This window comes from Eulemur rufifrons, chromosome 7 (assembly GCF_041146395.1).
Source record: "Eulemur rufifrons isolate Redbay chromosome 7, OSU_ERuf_1, whole genome shotgun sequence".
NCBI lineage: Eukaryota > Metazoa > Chordata > Mammalia > Primates > Lemuridae > Eulemur > Eulemur rufifrons.
The window spans coordinates 104,495,262-104,517,517 of NC_090989.1; the positions used below are offsets into that span (position 1 = coordinate 104,495,262).

The 22,256-nt window shown below is 33.3% G+C and overlaps 1 protein-coding gene across 2 annotated transcripts in view; it reads left to right on the top strand.

Annotated features, from left to right (window-relative positions):
• DHX36 (DEAH-box helicase 36) overlaps positions 1 to 22,256 on the top strand; it is a 50,521-nt gene that overhangs the window by 27,585 nt on the left and 680 nt on the right. Inside the window, exons 13-24 of one of the 2 annotated variants that reach the window (XM_069473066.1) lie at positions 2,654 to 2,709; positions 4,156 to 4,220; positions 4,953 to 5,096; positions 7,250 to 7,367; positions 8,699 to 8,797; positions 15,530 to 15,703; positions 15,839 to 15,925; positions 17,200 to 17,283; positions 18,178 to 18,277; positions 18,374 to 18,464; positions 20,975 to 21,095; positions 21,783 to 21,935. In XM_069473066.1, the coding sequence (XP_069329167.1) occupies positions 2,654 to 2,709; positions 4,156 to 4,220; positions 4,953 to 5,096; positions 7,250 to 7,367; positions 8,699 to 8,797; positions 15,530 to 15,703; positions 15,839 to 15,925; positions 17,200 to 17,283; positions 18,178 to 18,277; positions 18,374 to 18,464; positions 20,975 to 21,095; positions 21,783 to 21,935 (1,292 nt within the window). The remainder of the gene's footprint in view (positions 1 to 2,653; positions 2,710 to 4,155; positions 4,221 to 4,952; positions 5,097 to 7,249; positions 7,368 to 8,698; positions 8,798 to 15,529; positions 15,704 to 15,838; positions 15,926 to 17,199; positions 17,284 to 18,177; positions 18,278 to 18,373; positions 18,465 to 20,974; positions 21,096 to 21,782; positions 21,936 to 22,256) is intronic. The other variant, XM_069473067.1, reaches the window with a different exon arrangement.

Here is a 22,256-nt window from a genome sequence, read left to right on the forward strand (position 1 = left end):
GAAAATATTTTACCTCTTTCACTTAATCTGCTTAATAAAATTGGGCCTTAAAATAAATATGTTGACATTTGGGAGGTTTCTTTCACTCACTGCTGCTGAAAAGAATGAATTTATCCCTTAGCCTAGTGTTCCTGAGCTCTGACTGTGCAGTAGCGTCATTCACAGAGCTTCTTTAAAATTCAGATACCTACACTCCAAACCTAAGAATGTAACCCAAACATCTGAAGTTTTTATAAATTCTTCGGGTGATTTTGATTCAACAGCATGTTTTGAAAGACATAAACTCTTCATGTCTTAGAGAAATGCATGAGGACATTTTTCTCCTATTAAATTTAGTCAAAGAATTTTCAGGAATCATTATTAACTTCAAATAGATAAAATACAAAGCAAATTCTGTTTAGTATTTTATAGTTCTGCAAATAGTTTCTAACCTCACTCTGTTGAAATGCTTTTGACATATTTAATCTTTACTAGGCACTAGAAAATGTTTCGATTTAATTGTGTTGGCTAAAATAGTAAAGGTGTATTTTTATTTTATTAAACCCTATTGTAATGCCCTTAAGGCATTCTCTATAGTTAAAATTATTTCCTATCTAGCTGCTAAAATATTTCGATCTAATTAACATGACTTCTTTATAAAGAAATGCTGCTTTCTCTTTTCCTTGTTTTCGATAACTTTATAGAAAAAATACAGTGATGATTATACAGCTGAATTTTTTTTAGACAACTAGAATTTCTTTAGCTGGATCTTCTAACTTTGACCTCTCTTGTCCCATCATACCATTACTCTATGATGTACTTACAGTTTAAAAAAGTAAGAGTGTGTAATGACTAATATTAAATTAAGATATATGCCAAAGTATAACATTATCTTTATATTTAATGTATGGGATAGGCAGTGGGAAAAGGGTGTGGTATTATAGAGTGTTATAATTGACTTCATAACTCTAATTTGAATTAATTATTCCAAGGAAGGAGGTATCATTTTATACATTTACCACCAGCTCAATTCCTTTTGAAGGAAATTTTTCCAAAACTTAACAAGAATTTTTTTTCTCTAGTAAATTATATTGAAAAACATTTAGCCTTAATAATCAGTTATGGACCTAGCTACTGTAGCAGGGGAGAAAATTGGCCTAACTCCATGCTGATGAGAAGTAAACCTTGAAACTTAGTTTACTGAATGCTTATCACCTTATATATTTCTTCTCATAAGAGTGTAGACTTTGTTCCTATGAACTTCATTGGTTATGCAGTATCAGCGATATAGGTTATTTTTTTCCAAATTATATTCTCCTCAACAGAATTGTTTTTACTTTCATTATCCCTGGCTGCTTAACTTTATAAACTTTTTGTAACAAAACATTTTAAACATACAGAAAACTAGAGAATCATAGTGAATACGATATACCCATGAGTTCAGGGAAAGAGTTATTTTTTCAGTCTAGTTATTTCCTTTTTAAAGTAAATTGTAGCTGTCACATTTTATCTCAAAATATATAAGCATGCATCTCTAAAAATAAAGACAATTTTCTATATAACCATAATTCCATTGTCATACCTAATTCTTAATATCATTTAATAATCCAGACTATAATTAGATTTTTTGATTTTTTCCAAAAGTGTCTTTTACAGCTAGCTTGTTCAAACTACAGAAAATGTAAGCCAGATAAATCTTGTAATCTAGCTTTAGGTAATAAATCCAACTTCTAGATTTGTCTGTCTCTGTGATGTCCTTTCATTTAATTATCTTTTACCTGTATTTCCTGTAACCTGGAAATTATATCTATATGCTTGATTCAATTCAATTCAAGTATTTAAAATTCATAAAATCTTTTCAGAGAGTCATAAAGAGTCTATGGGGAGCCTCATATCCCCTTTGGATAATAGTTCTTTTCTGGGGAAAGATAGCTGTCTTGAGCCATTTGGACACTGTTATTAGAGATTTAAGTCAAGTTGCATTTTTGTTAACCATAGTTAAACATGAAATTAGCCCTTGATTTCTTAACATCCTCCCTCTTTCCTATCTCTGTATTATACCAAACTTTCTCTGTTGGCTAATAATCATGAATGGGTGAGTTATTTCATTTTGAAATTTAAAAAGTAGGAATACAATTTCCTATATTTTTAACAAAATTGTGTTTAAAAATGTGGGTCACTTTGGAATGTGTTGTTAAATATTTTTAACCCAGACTTTTACTATTTTGTAAGTAGGATGTGGATATTTAGTAAGTAACTTGCTCTAAAAATTCAAATATTACTAGTCTCTGTATGATTGAAATAGGATCACCCAACATCTACAAACTTACATTCATATTAAGCAAAATTCTTGGCACTTCAGTTTAGCAGTGGGAATAGAGTTAATGATCTTTTACTGGTGTAATTTGAAAAGATTACTGCCAACTTTTGAACATTATTAAGAATTTGGGTAAAATGCTTATCAATATGAAATAAATTAACAGAATAAAATGTCAATTTGAACTTGTTCGAGCACTCAGAAAACAAGAATATAAAAAATGTTGGTCTGATTATATTTAGAAATATAAATTTAAAATTATGTCGCTCAGTATTTGAATTCATTGTCCCATATATGTTTGATGAAGTTTTTCAGCAACTCTTTATCTTAAAGTTTAATTTTCTTTTTACTTTTCAGATAAGTTTCTAATTATACCTTTACATTCTCTGATGCCTACAGTTAATCAGACACAGGTATGTTGTTAAATGTATCCTTTTCTGTCTTTGAGATAGAGGCAAGCTTTAAGGACTGCTTATTGTTTATTTTCTTTTATTTTTTTTTAAAGAGCATTTTCAAATAGTAATCTATATAAAAAAAATACTTCCTTGAGAACCTTTGCAAATGAGTCTTCAGGGGATGATTGCACAAAAACTTGAATAACAGAGGGTAATCCACAAATCAAATTAGTTTTGTCAACATTAGGGAAAAGTTTAAAAATTGGTTTCACCAATAACTTGCTTTGGTTTCCTGAATAAAAGAAAAAGGTATGTGAGTACCACTAAAAATAACTCAACCGAGAAATTAATTACCTGTAACATACTACAGCTTGATGTTTGAGATTTTGATTTAACAAAATTAGTATTTTTGCTGGTATGAGATGTCCTGTTTAATTAATAATGCATTATATGAATGTTTTGGTTCTGTCAGAAACAGGGACTTTCCTAATTAGAATGAACACTGCAATCTCAAAGGCAAGATAATTTTATGAACCACAGTGTTTGCAGGCCCTGGTAGAATGAAATTGGTGAGAAAATCTGGCTCTCTTCCTTTCTAGTTTCTCTACTCCTCTTTTTTTAAGAAAATAACAAGATATTTGTATTGGGATCCTTTCAGTGTCCTTTTTGCTGGCACCTGAGTAAGACTCAGCCAGCTGAATTAGACAGAGAGGGTACATACCTGGGGGAAGAAAGAAACTCTTGATTCCAGGGAGTATCCAATGTAGAGGTACTTCCACCTTTGACACCATAACCTAGTAAATTACGTATTCCTCTGCTAGAGAATATGTGACTAGCCTGGGAAACATTTTCTCTGTTGATTACCATTTTTATAAATGAAGAGATAAGTTGATGCATTATTTTTGCATTTTAGCCAGTAGTACTTGACTGCCTGTCTTCTTTCTACTTCAGTGGCATTGTTGGGGTGGGGCTGTGGGGCAGTATTGTTGATAGGATTCAGCATTTCTTTCTTTCCTTTTTTATTACTCTGATCTCAGTCTAGTATATAGAGGTATAGTCAGCTGGCATCCATTCTGTTGGCTTGGGCAACTGCCTTATTGATCAGTGTCCTTATGCATGTAGATTTGGCCTGATTCTTATCCTTAAAGTAACCTTCTTTCCCTCCACCTTATACCCTCCAGCTTTTATTAAAAGACATGCTATAAATTGAAATACTCATATTTCATTTGAAATTTTGTTTGTGATAAGATAGTGACATCTGTAGGAGATCTAGTTTGGTTTACCAAAAGAGAATTTTGTAGTATTGAAAATGATGTATACTATGAATATATCTATAAATATATGTCAGTGAATTAACACAGAATGCTAAAAATGAACAGTATATGAAGTAAATGGCTCTAATTGCAAAAATAACGTATCAGAGATTTGTGTACTTTTGGGATTTTGATGTATTTATTCTTACAGGTATTTAAGAAAACCCCTCCTGGCGTTCGGAAAATAGTAATTGCTACCAACATTGCTGAGACTAGGTAAAAATAATTTTAAGGATCAATTACTGATGATTGCATAAGTTTTGATCACCACAAAATATTAATGTACTATCATCTTTTTTCCCCACAAGATTCCTTGTCATTTCTTAAAAATAAAGCTTTTTTTAAAACTAGTCATAGCAGTAAGCATGGTTTTGTGGGTTTTTTTTTTTTTTTTTTAAACCTAAACGCTGTTTTAGCCTTCTTCAGAAGTAGCCTTTTGGGTGGATTTTTTCATGGCTTTCCTGAAGAATCATGGGAGCTGAGGTCCATTTTTGCCTATTTCTGGTTAGGGGTAGTATTAATTTGGTAATTAGTTGTGTCCAGCCTTTAAAATTTCTTATATTTCCTTGGAGGTACTAATATACAGTTCAGTCACTGAAACAGATTGTTTTATGGAAGGTGATATTAAACCATGACACTGGGGGACCGACAGAGGTAGGCATTAGGCAAACTGTGAAATTTGGTTGTGTGGGCAAGTAAGAATTTAGCATGGGACCCACATAATTGGCACTGTGCTGTCACTATAGCTACTGATGCTGCCTACTATTAGGCTTGATTCCTGTAACGTTGGTAAATGTGGGAAGAGTAGTGAAAATCCTGAATGGCTAAAATCAATTTGTTTTGAGAAAAAATGCTCTGAAAATCCCTATTTGTAGGTCTGTTAGAGGTTAATAGTTGTTTTGATGTGTTTTTTTTTTTTAACATTTTATATATCTGTTTTCCAAATAGCATTACCATAGATGATGTAGTTTATGTGATAGATGGAGGAAAAATAAAAGAGACACACTTTGATACTCAGAACAACATCAGTACGATGTCAGCTGAATGGGTTAGTAAAGCTAATGCCAAACAGAGGAAAGGTCGAGCTGGAAGGTAAGTGGGAACTTTATCCAAAGTCTTAAGAACACAAATAAATTTCATGTAACAAAATGTTTTACTGGCATTTAAAGATATTTATTAGGAGATATTATTTTGAACTTCATGCAGGGTATTTTTAAAAAGGAAAGTTGTTTTCAATCATAGTTTATTTGAAAAAGTATCAGCCAAGTTTTCTATTTTATGAATTTTTTTTTTACCTATAGTTCTTAAGTCTGGTTGATTAAAATTAATACTTTTATTCTTACTAGTTATGTTACTTGTAATTTTGTATCCATTGCCTTTTTTAAAAGCAGATATTACCTAATAATAATAACAGTTAATTTTATCTGAGTGTCAGGTCATGTCCTAAGCACTTTATATATGTTACCTTGCTTAATCCTCACCACAATGCTACGAGGTAGGTTATTTTATCCATTTTAAGGGTAAGGAAATAAGATACAAGGAAATTAAATGAATTGTCCAAAGTCACAGTCACACAGCTTTGTAAATAGCAGAGCCAGGATTTGAATCCAGGCAGTCCGACTCTTCAGCCTGGGCTCCTAATCACTGTACTTTATAGCAGGACTGATTTTTTACCATCTGTTACTAATGAAAACACAAAGTCATTTTTTCCCATTGATGATGTAGTAGCATAAGAAATAAAATTTCTCTGTCCATTTTAATGGTAAGAAAAATGATTTGTCTTGAACTTCTACAAATAATTGCACTTATTTCTATATTTTAATGCACACTTCACAGTATTTTTACACTCTTATATGAGTGATAGAATCATGTCTGGAGTTGCAGAAGAGAGTTTTTCTTTTGCCCCTTACACATAGAACAAGAGATTCCCGTTAATCTTCAGGTATAGACTTATTTAAGTAAGAAAATGAGAATTGAAAGAAAACTTAATAGACCATTTTATCAGCCCTTTAAGTTTGTACAATATCTGTAAAGTTCTGACTTACTTGCTGTAGTCTTTGCAGATTATCCCAGCATAACTTGATTTCTGGGCCGTTTATTAGATTATACAGTTGATGCTTTTGAACCAAAATCATGGTTTAGTCAAAGAAGTGTATTCTCCTCATTGATTACCAGGGAATAACTTGATAGGGGATCCAGCAAGACTGGGATTTTCCTGTGTAGGCCCATCATCACTGAATACTAATTCAAAATATATTCACTATAGTGAACAGGTTTTGGCATACCTTTATGTATGAGCAGTAAAGACACTAGGACTTAGAATTGATCCATAAAATAAAGAAATAATATGAATAGAGTATTACATTTTAATGAATCATTCATCCCCACTACTATGGTGGAGTTTAACTGTGGAATTATAGTGTTTAATTTAAAAGGAAAATCATCTTTTGTAGGGTTCATGGATGTAAATTCCTTTAGCAAAGGCTAATTAGGTTGATGGTTATTTTGGAGGCCAGAAAGAGCTATACTGTATGGTTCTTAATAGAACTACTCTCAGTTTCTACTAAAGAGATGTTTGTTTAGCCATGTTATATAATAGATGCTGGGTCTTTGTAGACTCATGGCAGAAATAGCTAAGATTTTTAGAATTTTTATTCCTATAGCAGCAAGAACCTATAGAAATATTTCTTCTGCTTGAAAATATGTTGAATATATTAAGTTACCTCTTCACATCTATCCTTATCATTGTCCCCAAAATATCATTCATGTCACTAGTTGCAAATACAAAACAAAGTTTTAATATGCCTCTGAGAGCTCACTAAATAGAATGTACAGTGTTTAAAATGTTTTTCAGTAATGTAGACAGTTAACATAATACCAGAATTTGTTATATAATACGATCACAAGGCATATTTGAGGTTACAACTCTTAGTCTTAACCTAAGTAGACTGTTATTGCTGAGCACAGTAATCTGAAATCTGTCAGATATGGGAACCAAATTGTTGGCAAAAGGAGGAAGTCTTGTATTTCTTCTTAAAACTAGGACATGGGGATAGAAGGTTTAAGGTTTTTCCAAACAGATGGGGAGACAGCATATATGATTCATAAAAATAAAATAATAATTATGTAAACTAGTTATAATGTGGCTTGTAAGAAATAGATATTGGCTACTTTCCCTGCCTATTATTTTCTCTGGAGTTCTAAACAGTTATTGATAACTCCCCTCCAACTTTTTTTTTTTTAAGAGTTCAACCTGGTCATTGCTATCATCTTTATAATGGTCTTAGAGCAAGTCTTCTAGATGACTATCAACTGCCGGAAATTTCAAGAACTCCTTTGGAAGAGCTTTGTTTACAAATAAAGGTAAATTAGGTGGGAGAATTAAGAAACTAAATGGGGGTGATGTTTTAATTTTCAGCATCTTTTATGGAAGAAAGTACTATATTAATCTGAGAGAAAGAATTATTACCATGCATTTGTTTTGCATGTATATTAGTAAATTATGTATTTAACACATTAACTGCCATGTGACTCACATTTAGCGCACACTAGTTTTGAGTCCAGGGCTTCGTGAAGCAAAACCTGGGCAAAACCCTGCAGTTGTTTCATGAAAATCTTGTTGATGTTCTTATTACAGTTAATACTGACAAATTAATCTAAAAACATGTATTAAATGAACAGAAGTCAGTAAAAGGATTGTTTTGTTTTCCAAGTATTTATTCTGTTTTCATAATAAAATATCGTGGTCTCAAGGAAAAATTTTTTTTTTCTAGTGTGGCAGTCAATGTGTTAAACTTTCTTCAAATGTGTATTAAACAGTTTTTAATTATTTACTGATCTGGAGTAGCCAGGCTGTCTGTGTGTGAATCCCACCTCCCCTGAAAAGCTAGTTCTATTCCATTGGGCAGGCAGGTTACTTAAATTAACCTCATAAAATTCTTGAATGGTGCCTGGTACGTGGTATGGTAAGTGCTCAATAAATGTTAACTACTGTTATTACATCTTAAAATGTTATCCCTAACTACTTACCATTTTTTCAGCATCTTATATCTTTTGATATCTTATGTTGAAGATAATTGGTAAGCAGCTTGTTTGTTGAGATTTTAGCCAGCTACTTTTTCTTTCTTTTTTTTTTTTTTTTTTTGAGACAGAGTCTCGCTATGTTGCCTGAGCTAGAGTGCCGTGGCGTCAGCCTAGGTCACAGCAACCTCAAACTCCTGGGCTCAAGCAATCCTTCTGCCTCAGCCTCCCCCGAGTAGCTGGGACTACAGGCGTGCACCACCATGCCTGGCTAATTTTTTTTGTATATATATTTTTAGTTGTCCAGATAATTTGTTTCTATTTTTTCAGTAGAGACGGGGTCTCGCTCTTGCTCAGGCTGGTCTCGAACTCCTGAGCTAAAACAATCCACCCGCCTCGGCCTCCCAGAGTGCTAGGATTACAGGCGTGAGCCACTGTGCCTGGCCACCAGCTACTTTTCTTAATAGAAATTTAATAGAGTTGCTGGTAGAAAGTAATATATAGGCCTTTAAACATACTTTTATAGAATTATAATTTTAATTCATTTTGGTAAAATAACTTGAAAATCGCGTATAAGTTTGATGCTTTGAGTGTTCAACACAAGTAGAACTAAGTTATTACATCAATGTATGATATATGTTTAATTATATTTGTCTCTCCCCTCACCCCTTCAGATTTTAAGGCTAGGTGGAATTGCTTATTTTCTGAGTAGGTTAATGGATCCACCATCAAGTGAGGCAGTGTTGCTCTCCATAAGACACCTGATGGAACTGGTAAATTTTATTTTTTATTTTTTTTTTAATTCTGACAAATTTAAAGTGTTAGAGCCTGTAAACCAGTTAATTGTAAAATTTATTCTCATTACTGCAAAGTAGTCCAGTGAATATGAAGTGCCAAATTTGGTTCACCATTTGGCTCTCAGCTTAGGATATGAGATATGCTTTAGAAAGTTATATATTGATAGCTTTGTGATGTTCTTATATGACTGGGCCCTTTTTGCAGTTTTATTTCATTGGAGTCCTGATTTAAAATTTTTAAATTTTTAAATTACTGATCTTCATATGTTTTCTTGAAATGAACTTGATTGGCTTATTCCACTCTCCCTGATTACCATGATATTTTAGAGCTTTTTTCAAGTCCAACTAACTTAATGGTCCAAGTATGGTCATCTTATAAAGGCAACTCTTGTGTTTTTTGAAGGAATACTAACTGGTGGCTTTTCTCCAAAATACTGTATTCTTCCATCTGTCATTTTACTATTACAACTTACTTTCTTAGAACAAGGTTGTCTGATTTCATTAGTTCCTTTTTATGAAGTCAGTGTTTTAAGAAACCAATTCCAGTGTTTTAAGTGACCACTTAGTTGTCAGCCATATCTGCACAAGACCATGTTGAGACAGGCACCAGACTAGCTCTTGGTTATTGTTCAGTGTGGGGAAAAGGGTGCAAGGGGTTAGAGCTGTGTTGTCCAGTATATGTGACACTAGAGCCATATGTGGCAATTTATATTTTGAATTAAATTGGAATTTCAGTATCTCGTTGCATTCACAGGTTTCACAAGCTCTGTAGGCATTAGTGGCTACTGTATTGGACAGTGCAGAAATAGAACACTGTTGTCATTGCTACAAGTTCTGTTGGTTAGTGCTGGGTTAGAGGATGCCAAAGATATATTTTACATATTACACAGGTTTTTTTGGGCCATCCATGCAGATAATCTTGGAGAATTTGGTGATATTGAAATATTATAATAGCTTTTGACATAAGCTGTTTAAATGAAAAAGCATTATAAATTATCTACACATCTCTATGGGAGTTTGGATTAGAGTTAATGAGGTTACTTGTGTTTTAGGAAGTGGTGAGATTTTACTATTGACCTCTTTTCCCCTTGAGGCTTTTAGCTCATAGAATATGGTTGTGGAGAGCTAGGTAGTGATCAGAGAATCAACTTACTTATAGTAGAGATGGACAACCACATGACTCAGCTGGACTTGGAAGCCTGAGTGGGATGACTTCCTGTCTCCCAGCTGAATAAAAAAGCCAGTCTTAGCCATTTGTAGCCAATACAATCGTGAAAAGGTCAGCAAACCCTTGCCAATAGTGGGGTCAGGGCCCACATTTTTAAAAAATGTTTTTATTGTGAAATATATTAATAGCCTGTGCATCTAGGAAAAGGGAGCAAAACAAAAATGTGCAGCTTAATGATTTATCACAAATTAAACACCGTGTAATACTTACGTTAAGAAGTAAGAATATTCCCTGTATGCTAAAAGTCCCCTTGTACAATACCTTGTTCCAGTTACACCACTGTCCCTTACTCCCAAAGATAACCTCTGTTGTGTCTTTGATGATAATCTCTTGCTTGTTTTTTATTGATGGTTTTACCATACAAGTATGCATCTCTATAAAGAGTTCAATTTAATTTTGCCCATTTTGTCAATTTAATTTTGCCCATTTTGGGAACTTTACATGAAGTCATACAGAATGTGCTTTCTTTTTTTTTTCGGTCAGGGAAGCAAGGCTCTGGATTTTTTTCACTTAACATTGTGAGATCGTCTTCATAACTTTTTGTGTGTGTGTGCCATATTTTATTTTATGAGTACTAAAAGACATTTTTGTTATTTCCAATTTTGGGCTATTACATATAATGCTGGTATGAATATTCTTCAATAGTCAGTGTTTCCTGGTGCACTGAGATAGAAGGTATAAATGTATGATCAAGTTTGGTAGATAATGCCCAACAGTTTTCCAAAGTTGCCAAACTGTTTACACTCCTACCAGGGGTGTAAGTTCCCATTGCTCTGTAGCTTCACCAACACTTATTATTAGGTCATTAAATCTGAAATGTCCGATTTTGAATTAAAAGTTTAATTTATTATGTCACAAACAAGAAGCAGTACAGTTAATCAAAGTATGCGCCTAAACTATCAACATAGTTTTGCCACCTTAACAGTAGCTTGTGTCTGCCAGCAGTGAAGAAGCTTGACGAGCTAGTGATGATGAAATCTTGAAAGGCGTTTTCCACAGCTTGTTGAGAATTGAATATTTTTCCTTGCAAGAAGTGGTCCAAAGCCTGGAAGAAGTGGTAGTCAGTTGGTGCAAGGTCTGGTGAATATGGTGGATGACAGAGTTTCCAAGTCCAGCTTCTATAGTTTGAGCAACATTGTTTGTGCAACAGCATTGTCTTGCAAGAGGATTGGCCTGTCTCTATTGACCAATCTCGGCTGTTTAATTGCAAGCATCCTCATCATTTCATCCAACTGGTTGCAGTAGACATCCGCTGTAATCAATTGACAAGGTTTCATGAAGCTATGGTGGATAATACCAGTGCTGGACCACCAAACAAACACCATTAGCTTTTTTTGATGAATATTTGGTTTGGGACTGTGTTTCACCACTTTATCTTTATCCAGCCATTGTGCCTAACACCTGCGATTGTCAAAAAGAATCCATTTTTCATCACATGTAATAATACAGTGTAGAAATGGTTTGCCTTTATGTTGTGGACAGCAAAGAAAGGCAAGCTTTGGGACAATTTCTCTTCTGATGCTCATTTAACTCACGTGGAACCCATCTATCCAACTTCTTTGCTGATTTGTTTCAAGTGGTCTTATATTGTTGAAATAGTAATGTCAAACCTTGCTTGCTGCTAATTCACATGTAGGTTGAGATGGATTTGCTTCTACTACAGCTTTCAGCTTATCATTATCCACTTTGGTGTTGGGTCAGCCATGTGGCTCATTTTCAAGATGAAAATCACCAGAATGAAACTTCTCAAAGCATTGCTGTACTGTGCATTCATTAGGCATATACTTCCCAAACACTTCATTGATATTTCAAGCTGTCTGCACTGCCTTGTTTCCACAATGGAACTTGTATTCAACAATAACATGAATTTTTGACTTACCCATGGTTTCACAAGAGTTGCTCTAAAAAAAAATTGAGAGGTAATCACAAGCCAAAACATGCAGTTGAAAGAATGAAGATGTACCTTCACAATAAAAAAGGAAACAAGAAGTGTCAAAGTGAAATGTCAGAGATATCAGCTGTCAAATTTAGTACTTAACACATTAACTGCCATGTGTGTTGTATTTAACTCATGCCAGTTTTGAGGCTGGGGCCTCATGAAGCATATGTAACTCACACTTCTCTTCACCTTGGCATCTGCAAAACTATTATTCAAGTTGCATATAACTCACGCACAGAAAACAATAAAAAATAAATTTTTCGGGCCGGGCGTGGTGGCTCACGCCTGTAATCCTAGCACTCTGGGAGGCCAATGCTGGTGGATCGTTTGAGCTCAGGAGTTAGAGACCAGCCTGAGCAAGAGCGAGACCCCCTCTCTACTAAAAATAGAAAGAAATTATATGGACATCTAAAATTATATAGAGAAAAATTAGCCGGGCATGGTGGTGCATGCCTGTAGTCCCAGCTACTCGGGAGGCTGAGGTAGGAGTATTGCTTGAGCCCAGGAGTTTGAGGTTGCTGTGAGCTAGGCTGACGCCACGGCACTCTAGCCTGGGCAACAAAGTGAGACTCTGTCTCAAAAAAAAAAAATTTTTTTTTTCATTGGATTAGAAAGGATTGTTTTGTTTTTGAAGTTTATATTCTATTTTTGTAATAAAACACTGTGGCCCCAAAGAAAAAAAAAATTTCTAGTGTGGCAGTCAAATGTGTTAAGGAAATCTGACATTTCATACTTAATAATCTAATACTATCAGTCTTTTATTCTAACCATGCTGGTAGGTATGTAATAGTTTTAATTTGTGGTTTTAATTTGCATTTCCATAAGTATCATTGAATTTGTAAGCACCTTTTCATATGTTTTTTGCCCATTTAGATGGTCTCTTTTATAAATGTTTAGTGCCAGTTTTTCTGTTAGATTGTAGATCATTATACACTTCCTGTGTACTCTTTATCTGAGCCCTTTATCAGTTGTGTATTATACATGTCTATATTTTCACCTTTTCTCTCTTTTTAGTAGTATCTTGATATACAGAAATCCCTAATTTTAATGTAATCAAATGTATCAGTCTCAAAGATCATTGCTTTTTCTCTTTTAACAACTCTCTACTATGAGATCATGAACATACATTTTTAAAAATTTTATTGTTTTATCTTTCACATTTAATCTATAATCCATCTGCAGTTCATTTTGTACGTGTATGGTGAGGTTGGAGTCAAAGGTTTTACATATGTAGATCCAGTTGACCCTTGACCAAGCACTGTTTATAGAAAAATTCATCCTTTTTTCTTCTTTGTTCTGCAGTGTTTGTCATAGGTCAAATGTCAGTAGATTTGTGTGTCTGTCTTTAGGCTTTGTTCTATTCTGTTGGTCTGTATTTCTATCCTGAGTGGGTTCCACACTGCCTTAATTACTCTAACTTTGTAATAAAACTTGCTATCGGAGAATGAATCACTCCTTTTCAGTCTTTTTCAAGAGTGTCTTGGCCCTTCTTTGTGCTTTGTATTTCCAAGTACATTTTAGAATCTTGGGATTTGGATTGTGATTGCATTGAATTTGTACATCAATTTGGGGAGAACGGACACCTTTACAGTATTGAGTCTTAGCAAATAAGGACATCATCTATCCCTCCATTTATTTGGCTATTTAATCTCTCTCAGTATTGTAAGAGTTTTCTGTGTAGGGGTTTTATGCATCTTTTTTTAGATTTATTCCTAAGTTAATGGTATTTTTGGATTCTACTCTAACTTTTAAATTTTTCATTTTCTTGTGAGTCTGATTAATACAGAAAAGAAATTGGTTTTTGAATATTGACCTTGTAATCATTAATGCTGTTAAATCCCTTATTCTAATAACTGTATGTAGATTTTTTTCAGCATACACAGTCACAACTTTAAATAATTAATAGTTTTATTTATTCCTTTCCAATTCTCTAGGACCCTTAGTACAATGTTGAACAGAAGTGGTATGATAGTGTACAAATCTTGTCTTGTTCTCTCAAAGAGAAAGCTTTCAACAAGTCATAATGTACTATAAAATTTGCTGAGGATTTTTTTGTAGAAGCCCTTATCAAATTAAGGACATTCTTAGTTTACTAAGAGATTTTTATTATATATGTGTAAATAATCAATTTTATCAAACACATTTTCCGCTTCTGGTGAGGTTATGATCTGACTTCTTTAGTTTGTTAACGTGTTGAATTACATTGATGTTTCAGATGTTAAATAAGTTTTTATTCTTAAAATAAATCTAACTTGGTAGAATTCAATTTGTCATTATTTTGTTTTGTGTTTTTCATATTTAGTTTTCCTTTCATCAGATGTCCCTGTCAAATTTAGGTATCAAAATATGCTAGGCTCAAAAAACAAGTTGAGAGAATTAAGATTTTTTTCTTTATCTTTTTCTCTGAGAGAGTTTTAAGGTTGAGGGCATTTTCTCCATAAATGTTTAGTAGAAATCTGTGTCTGATGGGATGCTTATGGATTCTACTTTTTATTATTTCTTGTTTGTGTCTTCTTGTATGCCTAGTTATTTTAATTGTGTACTAGAAATTCTATTTATAAAATTCTTTGTAGATAAAAATTTGAATGAACCCTGGGATGAGCATAACTTCCTCCAACAAGAATTTATGTTGCTTCTGCCAGGAAAAGAGGGCCTATAGGCTCACCTCTCTGGATGTGTGTCCTTTCCTAAATTCTAGATTTATAATTCTTTTGTTATTTCCTGGGTGTCTTTAAGCCACTTTTCTAGCTCTCCACAATGGGATGGTTGGATGAGGTTACCTAGGGAATCAGAGCAGAAGTTAGTGCTATTTCCCAGGGTTCTAGATATGTCTTTTATCTTTGGCCTTCCTGTCTCATGCCACCTAGACTACTAGAATCTAGGGCCGTGGTCCCCAACCCCTGGGCCACAGACCAGGCTGTAGAGTTCCATGCCATACCCTCCCACCCCCGTGGAAAAATTGTCTTCCATGAAACTTAGGAAAGGGGGAGCACACATCAGGAGGTGACCAGCAGCTGGTGGTAAAGCTTCATCTGTGTTTACAGCTGCTCCCCATTACTCACATCACTGCCTGAGCTCTGCCTCTACCGCCACACCCCCCCACCCACATCTGTGGAAAAATTGTCTTCCATGAAACTTATCCCTGGTGCCATAAAGTTTGGGGACTGCTGATCTAGGGGTTATGCATTGCATATTCCTAATATACGATAGTATCTCCTTTGTTTTTGTTTCTTCCAGAACTGTTGTACTTTATATTAGGTGATTTCCTTTATTTGACTGAAAGTTTGCTAGTTTGTTATTTCTGTTATTTCTCTCCTAATACTTACAGAAAAGCCAAGTTGTGAATTAATTTTGTTTTTGTTTAAATAACATTCTAACCTTTACTGACCTCAGAATTTATGTTTTGATGAAGAAAACTAAAGCTGAACAACATTAGGGTATTTGGGCTTACGAGATTGAGTATTGGCCTAAGGCATACTAAAATAGACTTAAATGTAATGTTTTACAGTGTCTATTTTAAACATAAATTCTTCCTTTACAGAATGCTTTGGATAAACAGGAAGAATTGACACCTCTTGGAGTCCACTTAGCACGATTACCAGTTGAACCACATATTGGAAAAATGATTCTTTTTGGAGCTCTGTTCTGTTGCTTAGACCCAGTACTCACTATTGCTGCTAGTCTCAGCTTCAAAGATCCCTTTGTCATTCCATTGGTAAGAAAGATTGAGTATATGCATTTTTAGATACAGAAAGTGATTGCTTAGATACACTTTTCATTAGCTGTTTATTAGAATGCTCTCTTATAGCATCAGAACAATTTAAATTGCCTTTATCTGTTTTTTATTAAGGGAAAAGAAAAGATTGCTGATGCAAGAAGAAAAGAATTGGCAAAGAATAGTAGAAGTGACCACCTGACAGTCGTGAATGCATTTGAGGTATAAATAAATAAATTAATTTAAAAAAAAACTTGTTCTGTACTGATAGATTATTCAAGTGAAAAGCTGATAATGGGATATGAGCACATTTAACCTTTCAAAATCTATAATATAATAAATATCAGGAATGCATTGCTGAGAATGTTCAAAATTACGTGAGCATTTGAAAAAAAATGTAATTCATTTTCAATTTTGTAATAGCTCATTACATTTACTCCTTCGGGGAAAAATGTCTGTTTTGGAATAACAGAACGAGTAAATAATTTATTTTTAAATTTTATATTTGATATCATTTCTTGGTATCCTTATCTTATTAACATTCATGATAGTCTCTGTTTATTAATAAACTACACCTATATATTGTATTCAGATGTAACATTTTAATATAGTATCATAATCATGTACATAATTCAGATTAGACATTGTCTGCTCCCAAAAGCCAGACTTATCCAAGGATAAACATTTATCACTCGTCTTTGTAAAATTTAAATGTAATTTGGTTTTTAGAGTATCTTTGTTTTATAACTGTAGGTTCAGTTTTGTACTGCATATTATGGGAGAATGTATGGGTTTTTTCCCTTTGTGTTCATTCAGCTTGTGTTTCCTTTTTCCCCATTTCCCTCCTTCTCTAGGTAAAAGAAGTTTGTGAATTTGAATATATGTAATAGCATTGAAGTTTAATAGTGTACTGTTTTTGATTCATATGCTATGTATAGTTATAGTGGGATTTTGTGCAAAATATACAATTTATGTACAGGTGTCCCACACATGGCCCTACATAGGGAAAATGAGAAATGGTAGCTAAATGTACATTTATGTACAAAATAGTCATTATAAAATCGTATGGCAACTACTAAGGGAAAAATTTACAAAATTGTATGGAGGCTACCAAGGAAAAAATTTACAAAATTGTAGGGAGAGTACAAAGGAAAAATTTTGTAAAATTTTGTAAGGACTATTTTGTAAATGTACATTTAGTTACAATTCCCATTTTCCCTATGTACAGTGACTTTTGGGACACCCTGTATTACTATTTAACTTGTACTTCATTGTGTAAAGGTCTGGAACTTCAGTGGTGGTTCTCTTTTAAGGACTATGATCATGGGGAGTTTGTCTTTTTAGTTTGTAAATTATAAAATTCTTTGAATTTTTTACAAAGAAAATTAAATATCAGTAGAAGATTAAACTATCATTATAATAAAGACAGAAACCAGTAAGTAATCTTTGCTTTGAGGAGCAATATAAATAAATTTCTTCGTTTCTTTATCTGATAGGGCTGGGAAGAAGCTAGGCGACGTGGTTTCAGATACGAAAAGGACTATTGCTGGGAATATTTTCTGTCTTCAAACACACTGCAGGTAATGGTTAATGTTTTGCAGTAATTATCATATATGCTAGATTAGAGAATATATGTATTTTGTACAACTAGATCTGTAGCAAGAAGTTAAATATACAGAAATTGTATGTATTTGTTATATACAAAATTATAGGGAGAATATTAAATGAACTGCAACAAAACAAAGATATGTAGTAATATAACAAACAAAAATCTCTAATGGCTAAGAAAGGAAACAAGGTTCCAGAGTATAATAGCAAAGCACAGTAAGACTCAATTTCTGTTCCCTTTCCTACCATCTACCTGTCATTTTGATGATTCAACCTGAGAATTTTCACTAATACTCCTAAAGTCCATTGAAAAATATTAAATAGACTGGGTATCTTTAACTTTTCTGATTTTTGTAGTGAAATCATTGCATGGCAGGTGTTTATAAAATGAAAGAAAGTAAACAATAGGTAGGACATACACACATCAGACTTCAGACTCTGCACTGAACTGGGACTCTCAAGCCAGTAGGAATAGGAATATCTTTACCTTCTTGCAATATACACGCACACCATCTGTGTGGCATGAGGCATTTAACAACCCTACAAAGTGGTAAACAGTGATCTAGCATATAAGTGCCCAATCATCAGCAAAATGAAAAAAAGAATCTTGACAACTCTGATACTACAGACAAAGGAAAATACAGAACACAACATGTTTGAACAGAAAATGGGTGTGGCTGCATTCTAATAAAACTTTATTGACAAAAACAGGTTTTTGATAGTTTACCGACTCTTGGTTGTAAAACATTGTTTTGCAAAAGTATTTTCATAAAGCAGAGAAACTTTACAATTAAATTTATTTTATGAATACATAGCCCTTACATGTGAAGGGTATTCTAGTTCTATTTGTTACTATTGCTCCCCAGATGCTGCATAACATGAAAGGACAGTTTGCTGAGCATCTTCTTGGGGCTGGATTTGTAAGCAGTAGAAATCCTAAAGATCCAGAATCTAATATAAATTCAGGTAAAGCAGAAAACATAGTGTAAATAACTTGTTGCTGCTGTCCATTGTATCAGTATTTTACTTTTTTTTTCCCCCTCTACCTTCCACCCTCAACAGATAATGAGAAGATAATTAAAGCTGTCATCTGTGCTGGCTTATATCCCAAAGTTGCTAAAATCCGACTAAATTTGAGTAAAAAAAGAAAAATGTAAGCATTGAAGATTATTATGAAGTACTTGTAATTCTCTCCTTAAACTTTTGAAATCTTTTAATGTAACAAGGCTTATATTGTAAATTTGTTCTTATTCATATTTGGGCCATATTCTTGTTCTTTGCTTTTGATCACTTAGAAGAAGACAAACTGTGTAGCATAAACATCGCTTTCCTTCACAATACATCTTAGAATCACCTCTTTGATCACCCATTCTCAAAGAATGCTAAAATATGATGCCAGTGTCAGTATTAGAAAAGCTACTTACTATTAAAAACCAATGCCTGGATAGAAGTTGCTTAGAGTAGATTTTGTTTCAGGAACTTTTTTTCCTCTCTTATAAAATGGATAATTTTGTAACTTAGCTGTTTGAATAAAATTGTGATAATCTCACTATTTTGAGAAATAAAGTATAATATATGTACAAGTAGCCTCAGTAGGAATTAGAGATAGCAGCAAGGCATGTTTTTGCCTAGTAAATGAGCTCATCTAGTAAGGATACAAAGAAACTAAGAGTCACAAAGGCTAGTGATATGGTTGCCATCCTTTTGGAAGGTGCTCTAGATTAGAATCATGTATCAGGGATCATTTATAATAGTCAGTGGCCCAGTGCATTAATAAGTGAGTATTTTAATTTGAGGAATATATCCTAAGGAAGTAATTCCAAATGTTTTTTAATAGCTATATTGCAAACAATATAGATGTCCAGTAGCAATGGAGAAATTATGGTTTTATAATACCACATTATATGATGTGTCAGCAGGTGAGCAAATAAAACAGTCATTGGGTAGTAATATGTGAAATATTTGAACTGCTGATGTTAAATGCAAAAGTTGGATACCCTATGGTTATAAACATTAAAAAATACAGATTTTAAAGATAGACCAAAGTGCAAACATTGTTCCTAGGCTGTGGTTCTCAACTGGGGTGATTTTTACCACTCCTCCCACCCCCCAGGAACATTTGGTGGTATCTGGAGACCTTTTAGGGTTTTCTTAACTGGGGAGTACTCTTAACATCTACTAGATAGGGGCCAAGAATGCATTTAAGCATCCTATAAAATGCACAGGACAGCCCCCTACAACAAAGAATTACCCGGTTCAGTGTGTCAATAGTGCTAAGGTTGGAGAAACCCTATTCTAAGGTACAAAATCATGGGTAGCAGAGTTTTAATCATTGTGGTTGCATTATCCAGATTTTAAGTGATCCAAGTAGTTTTTTTGACATCAGTACTTTGCCAAATTCTTTTCTGTAGTGTTACTTAACTTTACAGTAACTTCACAGAGAGACTCTTTGAAATACAAATATTTCATTACCTGCCCTCTGCCATCCTTGGAGGGCTTTATGAAAAAAAATGTAGTTCTTTTTGCATTGGTGCTTTGTTTGGTCCAGATGAGGGGTCAGAAAATTTTGGCCTATAGGTTTGTTTTTTGTACATTTTTATATTAGAACACAGCCATGTCCATTTGTTGTCTGTTTGCTTTCTCACTATACTAGCAGATTTGAGTGGTTGTGGCAGATTATAGAGCCCCGCAATGTAGAGCATAAAATATTTACTCTGTGGTCCTGCATAGAAATTTGCAAACTCCTGCTGCTGTAGTCATGCAGGGTTGCCAGGATAGCATTAAATTGACTTTGGGCTGAGAAAACATAATTTCTGATTTTATTCTAAATATGAATCACGACTATTCATGATTTTGGTACAAGTATTATGAATTCCTAGAACCTCAAAAAAATGCTCTTACAAACAAATAGGAAGGATTAATGGATTAGGTCTTATGCTATTGTCTAATACAGTTAATTACCATTAACTATTTAAACATAAACCATCAAACGTCTCCCTGTTGAATAATATTAACTCTTACAAATTGAGGTGAAATGTGTATGACATGACTGTCAACGAAAAGACCCCCTAGGAATTGAGAGACTGAACTAGAACTGTGTCAATATATATTTAAACAGAATACGTAATTTTTTATTTTATATTCATCTGGGTACATACTCTGTAAAATTTTTAAATTGATCATTTCACAAAGGTATCCTATAAATTGAGGGCTATTTGTCAGTATCATGATTGTCATAGTAAAATATATAGACTGTTCTCTTGATCTGAGTAGTCACAGCTATTTTATATATTTATTTTGGTGTTTATCCTCCAGTGGTATATATTAATATAATTAAGGAAAAAAATACTCTGTCACTTTACTAAGATGTTGAGATGTTATACCTACAAGAAGAGAATTAGTTATATAATTTAAAGTATTCATATTTAGGTTAAGTTTTCCATATATTATTTTAAAATTATGCTCTTTCTTCCACTATAAATTTAAAAATTTATTTTTTGCAAAAATAAACTGAATTCAGCTGTCGAGTTGTTTAGATTCGAGGCTTTATTGGTTTTTACCAAGCCCTTCTATCAGTTTTTGAAGTAGTTTTAAAAAAAAAAAAAAAAAAAGAATCCTAGGAAAACTTCTTTTTAACAGACTACATTTTGCCTTTTTTTAAAGGGTGAAAGTTTACACAAAAACTGATGGCACGGTTTCTATTCATCCTAAATCTGTTAATGTGGAGCAAACAGACTTTCACTACAACTGGCTTATCTATCACCTGAAGATGAGGACAAGTAGTGTAAGTTAACATTTAAAATAGTCAAGGGTCTGATCTGAATATCAGTCTGATATTTTTATAAACAAAATTTGTATTTTTTTTCCTTCTGACATGAATTATAACTTTTTTCCGTAAGCAAATAACCTATACTTTTAATTTACAGGTCTATTATAATGGGTCTTTGTATTTTAATTAGTTAGAATAGTTATTTGATTTGTATAATTTTCTTTCAGAGCCTGCTTTTTCAAGAAATATTGGCATATTTTATGGTGTTTACACTGTGTAGAGAATTTTGTTGGCTTGTCACTATACCTTATAAATATTGGTCAGAATATTAAATGGGATTCTGTTTATTTATATTTTTTTCTTTAGGAAAATAATTTGATATGATTTTTAAAATACTGAGTCTATAGATAAAAATAATTTCAGCTATAATACATTAGTGTTTTAGTTTTGTCACTCAGAAAATATTTTGTTTGAAGAATGGTGCTATAGTTTAAAACAAAAGTATAAAGCATCCATAGTTCCTGAAAATGAAGAATGGCTCATTTAAAATATTTCTTCAAAATTAATCTCTGATTACACTAGCAAGTTAATATATAGTTTGGAAGGAAGGTACTAATTAATACTGTTAATATTGTTGAATTAATGTGGTAATAACTCTTTCAGACTCCTGAATGTATTAATTCACTGTAATTTTCATTACAGATATACTTGTATGACTGCACGGAGGTTTCCCCATATTGTCTCTTGTTCTTTGGAGGTGATATTTCCATCCAGAAGGATAACGATCAGGAAACCATAGCTGTAGATGAATGGATTGTCTTTCAGTCTCCGGCAAGAATTGCCCATCTTGTTAAGGTAACTGACTTTACGTGATTGTCTTTAAATGTACATGTATGTCAGCGTGTGGTCTCGTGGTTTTGTTCCAAATGTTATATATATTAAAACTTCTTGCTCTATTTCAACAAAGCAAATAATGTTGAGAAATTGATTCTTAGTTTTCCAAATTATTCTTTGAGGTGGTAACAGACTTCAAAATGGCTCAGTGTACTTGAAGTTTGAATTTAACTACACTTTAGTTGGTTGCTCACTAAATATTTCAGTCTTCTATGCAATAGCTTGTGAACCTCCTTATATCAGCTAAAATCGTTTTTATTTCTTACATTGTTGGACAATCTA